This window comes from Tenrec ecaudatus, chromosome 15, assembly GCF_050624435.1.
Source record: "Tenrec ecaudatus isolate mTenEca1 chromosome 15, mTenEca1.hap1, whole genome shotgun sequence".
Taxonomy (NCBI): domain Eukaryota; kingdom Metazoa; phylum Chordata; class Mammalia; order Afrosoricida; family Tenrecidae; genus Tenrec; species Tenrec ecaudatus.
In genome coordinates this window covers 56180380-56201008 of record NC_134544.1, presented here as the reverse complement: position 1 = coordinate 56201008, position 20629 = coordinate 56180380, and the positions used below count along the sequence as shown (strand labels likewise).

Here is a 20629-nt window from a genome sequence, read left to right as displayed (position 1 = left end):
AAAAATCTCAAAAAGAAAAATTACCTCTTCATCCAATTCTTTCATTATCTTGTCTAGTTTTATGTTTGAAGTTCTGTAAAAACAAAAGCAAATAGGTTAGAAATATGTTTATTTTTTACTGCCCAGAAGCTAAATAACCACATCTCTCTCTCTCTCTCTTTAAAAATAATTTTATTGGGGGCTCATACAACTCTCATCACAATCCATACATCCATCCATTGTGTCAAGCACATTTGTACATTTGTTGACATCATCATTCTCAAAACATTTGCTTTCTACTTGAGCCCTTGGTATCAGCTCTTTATTTTTTCCCTCCCTCTCCCACCCACTCTCACGAACTCTTGATAATTTATAATTATTATTTTTTCATGTCTTACACTGACCGATGTCTCCCTTCACCCACTTTTCTCTTGTTCAATAACCACATTTCTTATTTTTCCATCTGACCATAGTTATTGTGCTATGGATCAATTATGTAGTCTGGTAACTAATATTTTTAAGGTTTTTTCTTAGAATACTTTTAAACATAAAATGTATGAGATTAAAAGAGACTAATTATACTAAAATATGGTCATAACTTTTTAAAATGTATAATTCCAAAGTATATATGTTTCTTAGTAATACATTAAAAATAGCAAGATCTAGTGGCAATTACTTCACAGAAGTGATGAATGTCAGTGAACTTTAGAGATGGTATATTTCAAAATTCTCTTATTTCTATCTTTTGTATTATTTTTATGTATACCAAAAAATCATATAAACTTGCTAACAGCTAGATTGTTGCCTATGCTCACAAATGAAGGAAATGGTAAATTTCAGCTATAAGTTTGGAGAAGACATTTTTCTCAAATTCTATTCATTGACCATTTAGGAAGTTTATGGATTCAAAATTAAGAATTCCTACCCTCCCTCATGTAATATTGGTTCTCACACAAAAGTTAGCCATTGAGCAAATGAAGTGAAAGGTAACAAATCTAATCAGTAAAAGCACCACTTAGTAACTTGGATAAAACACTGACATTAATTTAATGAAACGTCATGACATTGATTAATGGTCTAAAGGGTAATTCTGAGCTCCAGAGCTATACATGCAGTATTTTCAGATGGGTGTCCCATTAAATGCCTCATTCAGAATGGCAACATGAACATTCTCTCTGCTCCACATCCACCTCTTTCCCACACCCTCATTCCCACTCCGAAACAAATCAATTTCTCTTCTAGTGTCCAGAAGTAAATGGTATCACCTGGGAATTATTTCAGACTCATCATTTTCCCCTTCTTTATTCCTACTTAGCTGAATAAATTCCAAGTGCTATCAATTAACCATTGTTTTTTGTTTGTTTTTTAATATTATTTTACTGTGTTTTTGGTGAAAGGGTACACCACAGATTAAGTTTCCATTCAACAATTTCTACACAAATTGTTCAGTAATGTTGGTTACATTTTTCACAATGCATGAACAACATTGTCATAATGTCTGTTTTGGTTGTTCTGTTTGCAGTGATTTCGTTTCCCTCCCCATTATCCCTCTATTTGATAGTAACTGTTGACCATGTGATCTCATATAGATGTAGCACAATGGTCTATCGTATAAACCAATCTGTCATGTAGCTAAAAGGTGACTTCATGGTATAGTTCAGGTTCAAGATTTAAAGACTATCTCAGGGAGATAGTCTCAAGGAGTCCTCTGGTCTCAACTGATCCAGGAAGTCTGGATATTTTATGGATTTGAGGCGTTACACATTTTCCTACCATTCTATTAGTATCCATATATTATGGTCCTATTCTGAACAAATGAGAACTCGGGCTTTCTCCTCCTAGTAAAGAGTTACAGTCTCCAACACCAACAGGGGCAGTTTTACCCTATTCTATAATAGGGCTGTAGTGAGCCGGCAGCAACTAGGTATCGGTGGGTGAATGAGTGAATCTGAACAATGGGTAGTGGTAGTCAAGCGCTATCTAGTTCTTCAGGTCTCAGGCTAGGAAAAAGCTGTAGTTTATCAGAGTTCTTTTCACAAAGCACATTACACACACACACACACCATTTGTAATTTTAGTTGAATAACTTTCCATTTGTTTTTTAACTCTTTGATTAAAGTCTACACTGTGAAAAACACAGTCCTCTAAGATCCCTGACTACCTTCCCAACTTCATTTAGGGTTTTCTTTCTCTTATGCTTTACAAGCCCAAAGGGACTTCGGACAACTATTCACTCTATCCTATTCTTTCTCTAATATATTCCTATTAACCCTTTAATCTCTGACAATAGTATAAATATCTCTATCTTAACACTTGTCATATTTATAATTACTTGGCATCCCTGCTACATTACAAGGTCATGTGGACAGGAGGCATGTCTTGTTTCAAATGCTACCATGATGTCTAGCAAGCACATTACGTGGCACATAAACTGAAATTTTTATTTGAATGAATGAAGGTAACTAACATGATTTAAGTGCATAGAATTAAGTCTAGATGTAAGTGGACTCATCCTATAGACTGAGTATCTCAATCTGGTGGAGGTAGGCTTTAGGACAAAGTTTGTTTCGGATCTGCCTATTTACTCCAGCCAATTTTTTCCAATCCCTGCTTGGGGAGAAGAGGTTGTCAATAGGACATGCAATTGAAAAATAGAGTGTTGAATTGTTTGGAAGAAAAAGGATATAATCGAAGTTCTAGCAGGTCCATGAGATAAACTATTATGGAAAGGATACATGAGTATCAAATATCTGAACTCTAACAAGGAGAAAACAAGAGCTTTTTATAACCCAAGTATTGTTTTAATTTTGAAAACATCTACCAATTCAGTATAGAAAGTTTCATCTTATTTTAATTCCATTTCATGTAATTATAGGTAACTTAGGCTATATATTCATTCTTGAAATCATCACCACTATCACCAGCAATAGTGTGTCATTTGTCTTTTGTTTATAATTTTTGGATGTAAAAACATTTCAACAGTTGTACAATAATATATACTCATTATTTGCCTACTCTATTTCATACTGATAAATTCCTCCTCTAATCTTGGATCTGTCAGTTATTTACCTAGATTTTCTCCAAGTGCTTTTTTAAAAGTTTATATTATACACTTACAGTCACTCTTTAATCTATTAGGAACTACATGAAGTGAGAATTTTATTTTCCCTGGCCACAAAATTGCAAGCACATCCAATTCCATTTGTCAATACTTATTCTACATGTCACTTCTGTGTTTCATTCATTAAATAATACCTACTAAACCCATGAATACCATAAATAGTATAATTAATAACTTAGCATTAAGCTAGATTACTTAAATCTTGCTGATGCTATAATTTCATAAATACATACGCTCTTACTAGTATTAGAATATGGGAGGGTATTCTGAGTTACTGCTCTAGAGAGTCACAACAGAAATTAGAAAGACTACACAAAGATTTAGTGAGCTTCAGTCTTTATCATTTTATATCTTAGACAGCACCGTATTAATGTAAAATGTGCCTTTTCAGACAGCTAGTGTAAATGGGGGAGAAAACAAATTAAACAGATGCTAAGTAAACCAGTACTTTAAATGTTCTGGGAAAAAATACATCAGTAACTAATGCCAACAAAAATACTACTTTTCAATTCCAGTCAACACACACTTTGTGAATGTATATAAATAGCAAAATTTATCATCTCATCTTATTTTAGCTACTTGTCAGTGTTTACGGGGCTCCTTTTTACAGAAGCAAACTTTAAAGTAACTATTTATTATACAAATTTTAATCTGAAAAGAACATCTGATTAAATGAAATCTCACCTGCACTTCTGCTCCATCTCATCCTTCAATTGCATTTCATTATGTAGCTGTTCTTCTAACTTATAGATTGTTTTCTGCAAACTTTCCTGCTGTAAATAAAAAATAATAGCTCATTCTACTACAAATATAAAATATTTTAAAATAGCAAGTTTGTTATAAATTTTATACCTCTTTAGGGGAGAATCATTTAGAATCCAATTTTTTGTTTTGTCTGAAATTTTCTACTACTTGAAAAAAGCATTTTCTCAGCAGCTACTATATATGTTAGGCATTGTGCTACACATTAGTAGTACACAAAGTAATAGATTTAGTCCCTTCTCATGAGAGTAATAGTGGGATTTAGAGAAGTGAGAGGGGATAAAATGTATAATGACCCAAGGATTCAACAAAAATGTTAATACAATGTGATAAGTGATATACAGTGTTCTGGAGAGAAGTTATTTCTAATTCTGTCAGGGAGATGTTAATATGTTTGAGAGAAATTTACCCAGCAGAGAAAATGATTTAAGTGATTTAAGAAAAGCAGTTCATCAAATATAATTAAGGCAGTTCACCTAAAACAATGAGTTAAAAAAAAGGTAGAGGGGTAGAAGAAAAGATATATTTGAGAAGTGATAATTCATGTGTCTCAGAGCAGGTAGATCAACTGACACAAAGGCTTTTAAAAAGGTTAAGTGGGACCATGATCTTTGTAAGGCAGAAACAGGAGTTTAGGACCTTACATCTTATAAGCATGTTAGGAATGGAAATGGTGTTCATAATGGGATTTCAGAAATACCACTCCAATAGTAAGGTAAAAGGATCAAAGCATGGAATTCTAGATAAAATAAATCCATTAATAAGCTCTAGAAACAGTTGAGGCCAAAGAGAATAGATTTAAGACAGTTATGGGAATAAAATAGGATATATGTGTCAATTAGAAAGCAGAATTTAGAACCTAGTAACTGATAGGCTGCTAACTGCAAGATGGACAGCTGAAACCTCCCACTACTCCACGGGAGTAGATGGGGCTTTCTACTTCCATATAGAGCTACAGTCTTAGAAACTCACAAGTGCAGTTCTACCCTGTGTTTGGTTTTAACTGATTAGAAATAAGATAGGACATAGAGTAATATTACAAAAGCCAGATGACAGATCAAGAAAAATGGCTTGGGCGGGGATATGGAAAGCAGAACTGTGAGTTAAGGATGATCTAACTGGAGATGACTGAGAGGATCAAGAGGAGAAGTCTAGGAATCAGAGAGAAAAAGAATCAGATTTGAAGCTCAGAGCTTGTTGGACGTTCAAGATTTTACCTACATCAAATGAGAAGAGAGTCAAGAATCCCAGGAAACATTTAATATTTACATTGGTAGAAGATGATCCTACAAAGATGTTTGAAAAATTCATAGAGGCAGATGGCAAATTTGAAGTTGTAAGTAGGAGGAAGCAGTCAGTATCCAGTAAGATATTAACTGAAAATCATCCATCATATTGGGCAAGGGCAGAGTTATTCACCAAGACTTCTATTGGAAGATTCTCAATGAAGAGTTGAAAATAAAATTAGTTGCATTTTATATTTAAGGGGTTAAGTTTTTTGCTTCTCCTGTGATTCTACCAGAGCAAAAGATAAATAAACTAGCAGCCACTAACAGATACTTATGGGCAATCATAACTAAACAAGGTCACTCCAGAGAAAATATAGTTCTTTGGAATATTTGTTTGAAGTCCCAATGTATTTTTATTAACCCTGTTTCTGTTGTTAGTTGCCATCAAATCAATTTCACGTATGGCAGCCCGTATGTGCACCATAAAACAAAGCAAGATCAGCCCAAAGAACACAATCCTTTAAATATACTTTTAATACCAATATATTTTCAACTTATTAGCTGAAGGTCAGTAGTACCTCAGGACAAAAATGAAAGTACTTGCTTAAATAAAATTTAGTCTTGACGTCCCTCACTGACCTATAGCCCTATAGGGGACAACATTGGAGAACAGTGTGGGAATTGCGCCCAATCTGATCCCGCCACAAAGAGGCAAAACATTAAGGGGGTGCAACAGAATAGCACGGGAACGGAGCAGTGAGTTCCCCAGGGAATGCCGAAGGTGGACTTTGGAGTCACGGCTTGGTGCACAAACAGACTGGACTAGAAAACACTCCTAAAGGCCAACAAATAGTCCTTGAACTAACTACAAGCTTTTCTTTCTTGTTGTGCTTTGTTTTTTGTCATTGGTTTGTTGTCGTTATTGTTTTGTTTTATATTGTTGCTCCGTTTTTCTCTGTCTTGTTTTTGTGCAGGTTTATTATCTCTGCAGGTCTGTCTAAATAAGATAGGCTGGATGAACAATTTGGAGGAGAAAACAACAGACCAACAGTACCAGGAGTACATGGGAGAGGGGAAGGTGGGAGAAAAGGTAGTAGTGTTTACAAACCCAGGGACAAGGGAACAACAAGTGAACCAAATTGGTGTTGAGGAGGGTGTAGGAGGCCTGGTAGGGTGTGATCAAGGGTAATTTAACCAAGAGGAATTAATGAAGACTGAGTATGAAAGTGGGACAAGAGGAAAGTCAAAGGAAATAGAGCAAAGAACTAGGAGGCAAAGGGCATATATAGAGGTCTAAATAAAGGCATGTACATATGTAAATACACTTATAAATGAAGATGGGGATATAGATCTATGTGCATATATTTACAGGTTTAGTATTAAGGTTAACAGATGGACATTGGGCCTCCACTCAAGTACTCCCTCAATGCAAGAATACTTTGTTCTATTAAACTGGCATTCCATGATGCTCATCTTCCCGACACAATCGCTGAAGACAAAGCAGGTGAATAAGTAAATGTGGTGAAGAAAGCTGATGGTGCCCGGCTATGAAAAGATATAGCGTCTGGGGTCTTAAAGGCTTGAAGGTAAACAAGCGGCCATCTAGCTGAGAAGCAACAAAGCCCACATAGAAGAAGCACACCAGCCTGTGTGATCACGAGGTGTCGAAGTGATCAGGTATCAGGCATCATCAGAACAAAAAATCATATCTTTGTGAATGAGGCAGGGAGTGTAGAGACGAGACCCAAAACCCATTTGTAGGCCACTGGACATCCCCTTACAGAAGGGTCTCAGGGAGGAGACCAGCCAGTAAGGGTGAGATGTTGCAACGATGAAACACACAACTTTCCTCTAGTTCCTAAATGCTTTTTCCCCTCCCACTACCATGATCCCAATTCTACCTTACAAATCTGGCTAGACCAGAGGATGTACGCTGGTATAGACGGGAACTGGAAACACAGGAAATCCAGGGAGGATGATCCCTTCAGGACCAGTGGTGTGAGTGGCAATACCGGGAGGTTGGAGGGAGGGTGAGTTGGAAAGGGGGAACTGATTCAAGGATCTACATATAACATCCTCCCTGGGAGACAGACAACAGAAAAGTGGGTGAAAGGAGAAGTCGGACAGGGCAAGATATGACAAAATAATAATTTATAAATTATCAAGGGTTATGAGGGAGGGGAGAGCAGGGAGGGAGGGGAAAAAATGAAGAGCTGAAGCCAAGGGCTTAGGTGGAGAGCAAATGTTTTGAGAATGATGAGGGCAACGAATGTACAAATGTGCTTTATACACAGTTGATATATGTATGGATTGTGATTAAGAGTTGTACGAGCCCCTGATAAAGTGATTAAAAAGAAAATTAAAAAAAAACAAAAAAAGAGAAAGAAAACCAAGCAAAAAAAATGTAGTCTTGATAGATGTATACAGGATCACTATAAACTGGAACCCATGTGATGGCTGTGGGGTTTTCTTGTTTTGACAGGGGAAGGGTGATGAAAAATAATATAAGGAGGCTTCAAAGAGTTCATAGAAAAATCCACTAGCTTTCAATGCATTTTCCCATGAAACCCCCTCACATAGTGACAGCTGGGCTCATTAGTCTTACATTCCCTAGGGCAGAGGTGCTCTAATATTTTAAGATTGCTGTGCCAAAATAAATCCTATCTTAAATGCAAGCAATACAATTTTTTAAAGTATCATGAATATGAACTATATGAACAATATGGAAAAGCTAACTTCTCTGGTATTTACTTTTTACAATTTACTTCTCAGTAGATACACTAGATGATATGATGACTGGTTATTCTCGACTTTTAACCTTTTCAGCACCCCTTTCACTGACTGCCAGTCCTGAGCCATTCTTTGCCCTCCTGTGCTTTGAAATCAACAGGCTGCATTACTGGGCTCTGCTGTTGTCTATTTTAAGGTGACTTTGTAGCACAACCATCGGAGGTAAAAGCTGGAAATCAGAAACTGGGAGATCTGAGGGATTTATGATGCTCACACCCTTCTGCAGTTACTATAGTTCTTGCAGTGAATACCCTCAATACTCGGAGGCCCTTCCATATTCCAGGCTTTCTCAGAGGTACAGTAACTAGTTTTCTCACCTTGTCCCTTCAGCCTAGGGGCAATGGCTTTCCACTGTTGTGTACTCCTGAGTCTCCATTATTGGTCCCCTCAAATTTGCTTACAACCTGTTCATACTCCTTTCATTAAACTTCTTCAGTTGTATCTTTAGGATATGTCCTCTGTTTTCCTGTCAGACCTTTATTGACACATTGATTTATCATAAATCCCTAGTTCCAAAAGCCATCGTTGCTAATTTGTAGAACAAGTCAGAATTCACTAACTGCCTCCATAGATATTATTCCATTTGTTGTTCAGGCTAGAAATGATAAAGGATTTCTTGCAGGTAAAACTGTAATAAAAATTTAATTTCACAAACAACATGGTCATAGGAAAATATGTTTACCCAATCAATATCATACATATTAAGTACATTATCTATAAAGCAAAATAGTAAGAAAATACTTACCAAGCTTTTGTCCACATTGGGACTAGTTCTGTTATCATTAGGATTTGCTGTAGATAAGTATCTAGGAAGCACAAAAAAATACTTTAAAAGTATTTCAAATATTTTGTGTCTAGTTATTTCTGTGCAATATCATACTAGCTCCATTTATAGAAAATTAAACACAGTTCCACAATTCTTTATTTTAGAAGCATAGGAGGGGCCTTCAAAGTTCTTGGGAAAACCTTTATCTTTTAATTCCATTTATCCATGAATTTTTTGAACATGTAATATTACAGAAATGATACAATTAACAAATATTAAAAGTTGTACCTAAAAGAGAACCTTATAATCAGATATGAGGTTCCAAAAATTCATGAAAAAATTCTATCGTTTCATTCCATTTCCCACAGCTTTTTGAAGCCTTCATGTATTTATATTCCTACAGCAAAACACAAGCCTATTAAAAACAACAAAATCCCCACATGACTATTCATACCAAGTAAGGAAAAAAAATAAAACTTATAAATAGCTTCATTAGTTGGGGTAAGGATTGTGGCCACAAGAGCAAATTATGGCAGATTTTACTACCAAGCGAATTACTAAAATTCTTCCATTATCAGAGCTTTGGGGCTTTAGGAGTTGGGGATAAGAAACTATGTTCAGCTTCATAAATATGTGCACAACCTCACACCACAACTGTCTTTCAGCAAATTAAGACATTGTTTGGCTGGGTCTAAAAGCTATGACATTTTTGAGGTTGTTGTTTTGTTTTTCCCTACATAGTTAAAATAAAACAAAAACAAAGTTTTCGTGACAGCCTGCTAACCTTTTGAGGCTCCAACCCTTATAAACAGGCAGTAGTATGCTAAAATTATTTACAAGTGCACGTTTTAGGGAACAAAAGAGGTCTTCCTCAGATGGTTTATGAGATCATCAAACAAAGAATGATCTACACTACCAAAGGTTATGTAAAAGCTAGGTGCTGTCGCTACTGTTACCACTGTATGCACTGCTACGACTGCAACTCACATTCCTATTTCTCCCATCACCCCTACCACGGCTCCCAACTTGGTTAACCAGTGGCGTTCCCTCACAGAACTCCTAATATTTATAGTTCAAGGGCATTATGGGGCAGTTAAAAAACTACATACCAATTAGCATGAAACAACAGAAAAGTGCTGAAGTACCAGTAAATGTACATCCATGGTGCTGTACAAGGAACAGCTAGACATATGTCACTTTCTGTTTCTCCGGAAACATTCTCTAGCTCAAATGGAGTTTCAACTTGTCACGAGACAACAGGAACTATGTAGCAGATTAATAGAGGAAAGGTCCCATGCACAAATAACAGATTTCAATGTAGTCCAACTGAATTCTACTATGGAAGTGTCCCAGAAGTTTAGTTTGAGATTCAGCATTAAATATCAAAATAAAAGCACATAGTGCTGTGTGTCAGTGGAATCTAAAAGAGATTAATTATCGCAGAATCTGAACTCTCCATTTAATATCCCATCGTATAAGCTGATGCTTAGCCTTCTAAAAATAAGTTACATAAAATTCTCTGAATGGAGCAGAAGTAGAAGGACATCACTTCATACACCTTCACCTAGTTTACAATAAAAGTTAAAAAAAAAAAAGATCGCTGGATTTCAGATGAATTTCCTAAATTTTGAATCTTAAATCAGTAGGTTCAAGTTAATAATTACATGTTACAATATGGCTGATCAAACTGCAGGGTTTAGAATTTCTTTTTGCCCAAAGACTTCTAGACCAACATCATGCACAATTTGCTGAGTCTTTATTAACAGTAACCCACACCTTTGCCCATTTACTCAATAATCATTTACTGTAATAAGACTCCCAATAATGCTGTAGGGTGAAGTGTTGGACTGTTAACTACAAGGTCTGCAGTTTAAACCACCAGCCACTCTATAGAAGACAGATGAAGTTATCTGCTCCAGTAAAGATTTACAGTCTCAGAAACCCTATAAAGAGGGGCTCTATTAGTCAGAACTGACGGGATGGCAGTGGGTTTTGGAACATAAATCAAACAGTATAATTACTGAATATACTTGTGTATAAGCCGAGTTTTTCAAAACATTTTTAAATGCAGTTTTTGTGGTAAAATTACCATATATACTTGTGTATAAGCCGAGTTTTTCAGCATAAAAAATGTGCTAAAAACTGGGGTTCGGCTTATACATGGGTCAGTGGTACCCCAGCAAGGTGTAACATTTTGCTGCCCCCCCTCCCCTGCCCCCGAGGTAACAGGAGGAGTGCCCATTATCTCACAGGTGATTACCATTTCTCCACTGTTCATTCAAAGCCCCCATGACACTGCAGGGCTTTGAATGTTTGTTTACTCACATCTAACCAATCAGAGCCTCCAATTCGCAGAAGCACCCGTAATGATTCACTTACGCCAGCAGCTGGACTGGTAAGGATGTGTCTGTGGCTGCACTCCGTCTCTCCCCTCTGGTTCTGTGTTCACATCCTGCATTTCCCACCCTAGGTTTATACTTGAGTCAATCAGTTTTTCTGGTTTCCCAGGTAATAATTAGATACCTCGGCTTATACTCGAGTATATACGGTAGGTGCCTCGGCTGATATTCAGGTCAGCTTATACTTGAGTATACACGGTCAGACCGGAGTACAATTTCTCATGTTAAGAAATTTAGAAAATAGCTTAGGACATGAAACAAATCAATTTCTCTGCAGTGCTCACTTTCTTGACACGATCACTGAAGACAAAATGGGTGCACAAGCTAATGTGGTGAAGAAAGCTGATGGTGTCCAGCTATTACATGATATAGTGTTTGGGGTCTTAAAGGCTTGAAGTTAAACAAGTGGTCATCTAGCAGGGAAGCAACAAAACCCATATAGAAGAAGGGCACCAACCTGTGTGATCATAAGGTATCAAGGGGATCAGATATCAGGCATCAGAAGAGCCGAAAGAACTATTTTGATGCGAACGAAGTGACTCAGAATGAAGACCCAGAGCCCATCTGTAGACAAATGGACATCCCCTCACAGAAGGGTCACAAGGAAGGGACAAGCCAGCCAGGGTGCAGAATAGCACCGAGGAGGAAACACACCATTTCTCTAATTCTTTAATGCTTCCTGCCTCCTCACTATCATGACCCCAATTCTATCTCACAAACCTGGCTAGACCAGAGCATGTACACTGGTACACATAAGAGCTCTCGTAGAGATAAACCCTTCAGAACCAATGACAGTAGTGATACCAGGAGAGTAGGGGCGAAGATCGGAGAGAAGGGGGAGAAAGAGGGAACCAATCGTAATGATCATGTACAACACCCCCACCCCAGGGGGGGGGTCAAACAACAGAAACGTGGGTGAAGGAAAACAGCGGACAGTATAAAATATGAAAATAAAAATAATTTATAAATTATCAAGGGTTCATAAAGGTGGGAGGTTAGGGGAGGGAGGGGAAAAAAGAACTGATACTAATGGGTCAAATAGAAAGAAAATGTTGATGGTAACATATCGTACGTACAAGTGTGCTTGATACAATGATGCATGAATTATTACAAGAGCTAAAGAGCCCCCAACACGATTTATTAAAAATGTTTGAAAGAAAAAATGCATTCTAAATATATGAATTCCAAGAAAAGTCAGAGAACATACTCATATGTATGATAGAGTACAAATAGTTTATGAAGATGTTTACTTAATTCAGAGTGAGTTAAATAAAGCAATTCACTGGTGCACTGCACTAAAAGAAATCCAAAAACACTGAAAAAATGCCTCAACATAAATTGTCCTAAAGCTTCTGCATGTGCGTGTGCAAATTAACATAGCACAGCTACAATATTATACTTAAAGAGTGTTAGGGACAAAAGGCCAACAGTCAAAATTCACATGTTAGCCCCACTGGTTGGTGGTGCAACCAAAAGTATCCAGTATTTTTAGCTGGAATATCAGAGAAGTCTCAAAAAAAAGGACTAAATTACCCTCTTGCTTATTATACTTTACCTGAATGAACTATTAGAAGTTAGCTATATCAAATTCAAATTTAATAACTGCTTGAAACAAGTAAAATATCTAATGCCACAATGGAAGTACAATTTAATCGAAAGAACAAATTTTTTAAAATAATTCAATATATAGATTTAAAACACCAAGTAAACATCAAATATAACGTTTTACTTAGATTTATGTGTAGTATTTAGTACCATATATTGTAATTTATTTATCTCCTCACTACAATATGAGCACTTCAGGAGAGTTACATCTTATCATCCTTCTCCATACATACACACCGACAGAGTAAGTTGTCAAATACATCTGCTGAATGAAAGAATGCTCAAGACAAATGTTTCATTTATAGCTCCAATGCATTTGATAAGACTAAAGCCAACACTGCTGTAAATTCTTGCCAGTTGTCACTGAGTCACTTCTGACTCATGGCTACTACTCCACAGTGCACAGAGCAAACCTGGTCCACGGCGCTCTCAAGGCTAGGACCTTTAGGAATAGATTACCATTCCTGTCTGAATGTGTCTCTGGGTGGATTCAAACTACCAACCTTTCAGGTAGTTTTTGAGTACTTAATCGTTAATAACTAACATTATTAAATACTTATCCCATGCCAAGTATTGTTCTAAATGCTTTATTATGTTTTAATTTACTTCATTCTTTAAAAATCCTTTGAGGAAATTCAAATTGTTATCCTCATTGCCACAATTTTTTATTTTTAAAATCACTTTATTGGGCTCATACAACTCTTATCACGATCCCTTCATCAACTGAACCAGGCATGCTTGCACATGTGTGGCCTTCATTCTTTTCTAGACAGTTACTTTCTGTGGAGCCCTTGACCTCAGCTCTCTTTATTTTTGCCCCGCCCCTCACCCCGCCACTATTATTTCGGAGGAAAAAAAGACATACAGTTACTTTCCCGAAGTCAAAGTATAGGCAATATTACATGACATATGATATGGTGATTTCATTAAGCCACTTTTGGGAAGAAATTAGTTCTTGAAGGGCTGAAAAGTACAGGTATCTGGCTATATCAGGAACCCTAGTGACACAGTAGTTAAAGCCGTTGGCTATTAATCAAAAGTTAGGTGTGGTTCAATCCATCAGACAACCATTTCATGGGAGAAAGATGTGTCAGTCTACTCCAATAAAGATTTACGGCCTTGGAAACCATGTGGGGCAGATCTATTCAGTACTTAAAGGTCACTCAAAGTTGGAATAAACTCAACAGCAGTGGGTTTGATTTTGGCAATATCAATATTGTAACGGTACTGCTGGAAATCTCTACATGCTGTTCCAAGATGTATTATAAACTAGAGTTCTTTGGTTACCAAGATTTACCAAAATATCAGCATTAGAGAGTCTTTTCACCTATTATTTGGTAACCTGCAGATATATCATTCAATAAAGAATTCCTGAAAAACAGTATCTTAAACATGCATACATTTAAAAAAGTAAACATTATATACTGATATGTACATCGCTAAAATATTAGAATGTGTTATAACTTTATATACAACTTAATCTACTTTCAATGTTTATAAAATTACTTTTAGATAGCCCTAGGACAATAGTAAGAACACAATCAAATCAGCACTAACACAATGGAGCATACTCACCTGCGATTACTATAGTATGTAAATCCTACGAAAGGTAATTGGTTGCCAACAAAAGCTTTAGGAATAGGGAATGTTTCTTCATCTCCCTTGTCTTCTTCCAAGTCATCAAAATTACTTGTATCAATGTCACTACTTAAATCAGGTACAACTGGTGCTACAGCTAAGAACAAAAATAAGATTGATAGTTCATACTAAACATAGTAATAAAGTGAAGCAAAGAATTCAATCCAACTACTAATGTTTTCTCTCTCAAAAATAACTGGCAATGCTCAAAACCTAAATGGGTCAAATTGTTCTACAGTAAACTTTATTAAGTATTTTATTAGTACTATAAATCAAATGATAGTGAATTTAGCAGAATTTTATGAAGCAGTCTTAAGTGTAATTTAAATATTGCAAGTGAATGTATTAAAGTTTGTAGTATAAAATACTCATAAGCACTGAGAATTATAGCATAGTCTTATCAGAAGTTATAATCTAACAAATTGTACTCTTTAAAGAAGTTGATTACTTTCAATGATAGTATTCATAAGACATACAGAAAAAATACTACATGAAACTTAGCATTTTTATCTTCTTTTGGAATCCGAATATGTAAGAAGTACAATTAAAAAGAAATTTTAGGAAAAATGTTTTTTTCATGATTTTAAGTTTAAAAGTTACAGACAAACGTCACTGAATGTGCCATCATAATGCTGGCTAATTGCCAGCTTAGAGAAAACTTGGGGCTGGAGCAACACATCTAGCCATGACATGAAGTGGTAGGACTGACTGACAACTGTAACAACAGTGAGGCAAGTGCCTTTCACCATTCACTTCTGTTGTTTTGTTGTTTACTTTTGTTAATAGCCAAGAAAATTGTCTGGCTACCCAATTCTACCTTCTTAATAATAGCAACTGCCTAGAATGTAAAATGAGGACAGTATCACATTAGGAGGATTTTTAAAGGCAGTAGAGCACCATGATTTCAACCATTATTATTTGCTAGCAATATGATCACCAACAAGCTATTAAGGCTCTCTCATTTCTTCTATCTTCTATATTTAATTTCTTTCCTGTATTTTCTCCAATTCTACCTCAAATAAGGAGAAAGGTAATTATCTAGTTTTCATACATTGACTCTCTTAATTAAGTGAATAAGGTCAGGAAGGGCATGGAAAAAAACATTTTTTTAAGCAAACTATTTTCTACCCTACACCCACATTAGCAAAGAATGGGTGGTGAAGATTAACTGCTATTGTAACATTGTAACTTGGAGAAAAATCACGAAAGGAACTATTCTTTGTAAAAGGTAAGCAATTTTGCCAAAGAAAACTGGAGTGGAGAAAAAAAATCCAAAAGAATTAACTGTTACATAATTTTCTTAAACTTCGCAAGTCAGAGAAGTCAGTTCAGAATAAAAGTATTCTTGGTATTTTAGGGGTGGGGAGAGAAGGAGTGGTAGGAAGAGGGAAAGGGAAGAAAAGAACAATAGTCCTACAGACTGAAATTGTTCTTTCTTTCTTTGTAATAACTACAAAATAAGAGCAAATGGGATTAGGGAAAGCTGTGAAAATGTTTATTATTATATACAAGCAAACAACACTACAACAAAACCATAGCCGGCAATACAGATGTAGAAAAAATATAGATTTAATAATATTATAATACATAAGATAACCACAGAAATTCTTCTGGCAAAAGTTCTACATATATACATATATATATAAACGAAACTCCACTTTATTTGTTTTTCAGAAATCTAAGCCCTGGTGGTGCTGCAAGTTAGGGGTTGGGCTACTAACTGCAAGGTTGGCAGTTCAAACTTCCTAGATGCTCTACAGGAGAAAAGATTCATCTCTGAAAGATTCTGTAAGATTTTATCATGGAACTCTATGAAAGGATGCTATGAATTAGAATCAGCTGAACAGCAGTGTTATTATTTCTTATATTTAGCAGTTATACTACGGAGGTATAGTAGGATTTGCAATTCCACTAGAAACTGAGAAATATACTGGGAGGTGGGTGGGGGTACACAGTGTAAAAACCAAACCAGTTGCTGTCAAGTTCATTTGGAAACATGGAATTTGCATGAGTGTCAGAATGAGACTTGCTCTACAATGGCTGAGATTTCAGGAGTAGATTGTCAAGCTTCTCTTCAGAGGCACCTCTGGATGCCTCAACTTTTTAGTAAGCAGTTAGTTGCAGGTGGTCATTTGTACCTGGCTTCTTTCACATAGCATCATGTTCTTAAAATTCACCTATGTTGCAGCATGTATCAGTAGTTCATTTCTTGTACAGACATACCACTTGGTGTCTATGGACATTTCTATTATTTGTGTCTCATAGCTATTGTGAACGAAGTAAAATATTCAGGAACAACAACAAAAATTAAATATTTACTGTACCCAGAGATTCCCAGTATCTAACAGTGGCTCTATAAAAATATTTCCTGAATAAATTAATTTTCCTAATTAATATCTATCTTTTAATTAATTCTTTTAAACCTGGATAGCCTTACTTTATGGAGTGTACGCTGTAGTAGTTTGCACTGATCCACTTAAAAAGAATTTAAATAGAAAAGTTACTTCACATTTTCTTTAGTTCCCCCTTTAAAATTTCTTCAGATTTACGATATTCTTTTCAGCTTAAACTACTTTCTTAAACTACACTGAATACAAACATACAGCCTGTTAATGCAACCATCCATCAACTCACTCTCTGCGCTATATTTTGTTAAATTTCTCCTTGAAGCTTGAAAGTAACAATCATGTTAGCATTCACGAATGAGTGCTCACTATATAATAGTTCACAAGAGTCTTTGTGGAGTAGAAATGATTAACACACGCAGCTGCCAATGGAGAAGTCAGAGGTTTGAATCTACTGGTAGGTGCTTCGGAACAAAGGCCTGGTGATCAACTGAAAACTCAGGCAGTATAATAATGGACACATATGGAGTTGCCATGAGTTGAAGTCAACCCTACAGGAACTGGTTTCATGGTTAGTAAATTCTCCCAAGAGCAAGTTGCTCCTATGTAGGATTTCTAGCAAGAAGGTCATTTGAGGACATCCACTGTAGTGGGATATCTTCATTTTCACAATTTCTTATTTTCCCTTCTCAGTCAATTTTATAGCTTCGCACATAGTATGTACTCTACATGAAGGTAATATAAGTACTCTATCCAATTATTTTGTAACTAGGATACTTTACAAATATTGGCAAAGCTTCATAACCTAATGAATAATAATTATTAATATCCGTGCTCTCTCCTCAGAACAAATCTTCAATGTCTTAAGTAGATAGGAAAGTCCTGAGCACACATGTCTAATTTGTAACTATTTCTAAACCTATGCAGCTAAAGTAATTTCCATTATTACTCTTCACTGCTGTTGCTGTAAGTGAAAGTCAGGGACTATTACCTTTTCTCTTTTAAGTCAAGAGGGAAAAAAATTCCTGAGATATTAGTATGAAACAGAAAATCGCGGGCCTCTTAACGCCAAAAAGATCTTTATATGCATTATAATTTTGATTCACCTATTATAAGCAAGACTAACTATGAATCACTTACATTTTTAAAAAATTATTTTATTGGAGGCTTGTACAATGCTTATCACAATCCATACATACAATCCATTGTGTCAAGCACATTTGTACAACTGTTGCCATCATCATTCTCAAAACATTTGCTTTCTACTTGAGCCCTTGGTATCAGTTCATTTCCCCTCCCTCCCTGCCCCCATCCTCACAAACCCTTGATAATTTATAAATTATTATTTTGTCATGCCTTACACTGTTCAACGTCTTCCTTTACCCACTTTTCTGTTGTTCATCCCCCAGGGAGGTGGTTATATGTAGATCCTTGTAATCGGTTCCCCCTTTCTACCCCACCTTCCCTCCACCCTCCCAGCATCACCACTCTGACCACTGGTCCTGAAGGGTTAATCTGTCCTAGATTCCCTGTGTTTCCAGTTCCTTTCAGTACCAGTGTACATTCTCTGGTCTAGTCAGATTTATAAGTAGAATTGGGATCATGACAGTCGAGGGAAGGAAGCATTAAAGAACTACACTGTACCCTAAATGGCTAGTCTCTTCCCCTAGACCCTTCTGTAAAGGACTGTCCAATCCCCACAGAAGGGCTTTGGGTCCCCACTCTGTACTCCCCCTCATTCACAATGATATGATTTTTTTGTTCTTTGATGCCTGATCCCTGATCCCTTTGATACCTCGCGATCACAAAGGCTGGTGTGCTTCTTCCATGTGGGCTTTGTTGCTTCTGAGCTAGATGGCCGTTTCTTTACCCTCAAGCCTTTAAGACCCCAGATGCTACATCTTTTGATAGCCGGGCACCATCAGCTTTCTTCACCACATTTGCTTATGTACCCACTTTGTCTTCCGCCGATCGTGTCAAGAAGGTGAGCTTCATGGAATGCCAGTTTAACAGAACAAAGTGTTCGTGCATTGAGGGAGTACTTGAGTAGAGGCCCAATGTCCATCTGCTACCTTAATACTAAACCTATAAATATGCACATAGATCTATTTCCCCATCATCATATATATTAACATATGTACATGCCTGTATTTAGACCTTTACAAACATCCTGTGTCTCCTAGTTCTTTCCTTTGTTTTCTTTTATTTTCCTCTTGCCTTACTATCATGCTCAGCCTTCATTTGGGTTTCAGTAATTCCTCCAGGTTATATTACCCTTGATCAAGCCCTACCAGTCCTCTTATACCTTCCTCGTCACCGATTTTGGATCACTTGTGGTTCTTTCCTCCCTGGGTTTGTTACCACCACTTCCCTTCCCCCACCTACCTCTCTCCCATGTCCCCCCAGAACCATCAGTCCCTCCTCCATATCGTTTACCCAGCCTATCTTATCTAGATAGACCTGCAGAGATAATAATACGCACAAAAATAAGACAGCAAAACAGCAACAAAAAACAAAACAAAACAACAAAAACCAATGACAAAAGATATGCCTGTAAATAGTACAAGGTCTGTTTGTTGACCTTTAGGAGTGTTTTCTGGTCTAGTCTGATGGGGTGCTATGCCCTCACCCCAAAGTCTATTTTTGGTACTCCATCAGGACTTCCTTGCTCTGCTCCCCTTGCTATTCTGTTGCACGTCCTTGGTGTTTTGCATCGGTGTGGTGGGGTCAGAAAAGGTGCAATTCCCACATGGTGTCTCCAGTGTTGTCCCCTGTAGGGCTATGTGCTAGTGAGGGATATCGTATCTCACAGTGGGGCTGACTATATGGTCCTCTCTGTGCACTGGATGAGGAGCATGGATATCGTCCTCAAGGCTTGGTGGGCCAGGATGTGCTCCACTCTCTCTTTCTCCCCCTTCATTTGCTCCTGTGTGCTCTGATCAAACATGTCCCTCTCCCTGAGATGTAGCTTCAGTGCTGTTCTCTGAAGTAAATTCTTCTGTGGGGAGGGGCAGTTGTCCACGTAGTTGGGACTAGGGCCGGCCCCTCTGAATCACTTACTTTTAACTTTCTTAAAATCTGAAAAATTTCCTACACTGATGGGATATTAAATTCTTGAATATTATACATATTTTATTCCTGAATTACAAGCTGCAAAAGCTTAATGAAATAATTTTACAATATCCTTTATTCTCCTAAATAGAATAAAATTAATTTACACATTTATTAATAGAACTTCCCTACATTTTAGCTTTGTAGACAAACAAAATAACTTGTTCATTTACCAGAAAAAACTTTTCGTTTCATTAACTCTTGTGTATTGATTTTTTTTTAATAATGAGATCCCAAATACTAAAATAAAGTGCAATTCACCTAAAGATCAAGCATCAAATTACTATTTCTGACACTAATTCCATTACATTTAAATAAGATTTCATCTTGGTATTTTGAATGAGCTATAAGTAGGACAGTGGTATAACTTTATCAAATATGCTTAATTTAACTAGGTTAGAAGAATGTTCACACAGTATTTATGTACTCTTGATTTTCATAAGATACACACAATAGTTTCAACTGACTGTTTACTATAACTACTTCCAAATGTTCAGTAGAATGTAGAAGCAAAAATAACTCACTGTCTCGAAGTGTTTCCCAAGCCCATTGATCATTTTTGAAGAAAAGATGCCGCTTGATTTCTTCTACACCATTTCTTCCTAATCTCACTTCTCTGAGAGGGAAAGAGAAAAAGTAGTCACTTAAGATCTTATTATAATTTATTTATAGGAAAAATGATAAATCTCTGCAGGACTATAAGTATAATTCTACATCACTTTGGAATTATTACTTGTCAGAATAATCATCGGTGTAAATAGAAAAGTTGAAGAATGAGAACATTAAAGAATCATTTAAAAAAATACAGAATTCTGATATTCCATGACTTTACTGGTGACAGTAAAAAGCCAGGTGATCATTCACCGTGCATTTCAGCAGCACAT

General features: G+C 36.5%; 1 protein-coding gene across 2 annotated transcripts in view; it reads right to left on the bottom strand.

Annotated features, from left to right (window-relative positions):
* ROCK1 (Rho associated coiled-coil containing protein kinase 1) overlaps window positions 1-20629 on the bottom strand; it is a 145852-nt gene that overhangs the window by 67489 nt on the left and 57734 nt on the right. For both annotated transcript variants that reach the window (XM_075533091.1, XM_075533092.1), the window contains 5 exons: window positions 20270-20361; window positions 14227-14386; window positions 8627-8687; window positions 3785-3873; window positions 25-73 (listed from right to left, as the gene is read on the bottom strand). In XM_075533091.1, the coding sequence (XP_075389206.1) occupies window positions 25-73; window positions 3785-3873; window positions 8627-8687; window positions 14227-14386; window positions 20270-20361 (451 nt within the window). The remainder of the gene's footprint in view (window positions 1-24; window positions 74-3784; window positions 3874-8626; window positions 8688-14226; window positions 14387-20269; window positions 20362-20629) is intronic.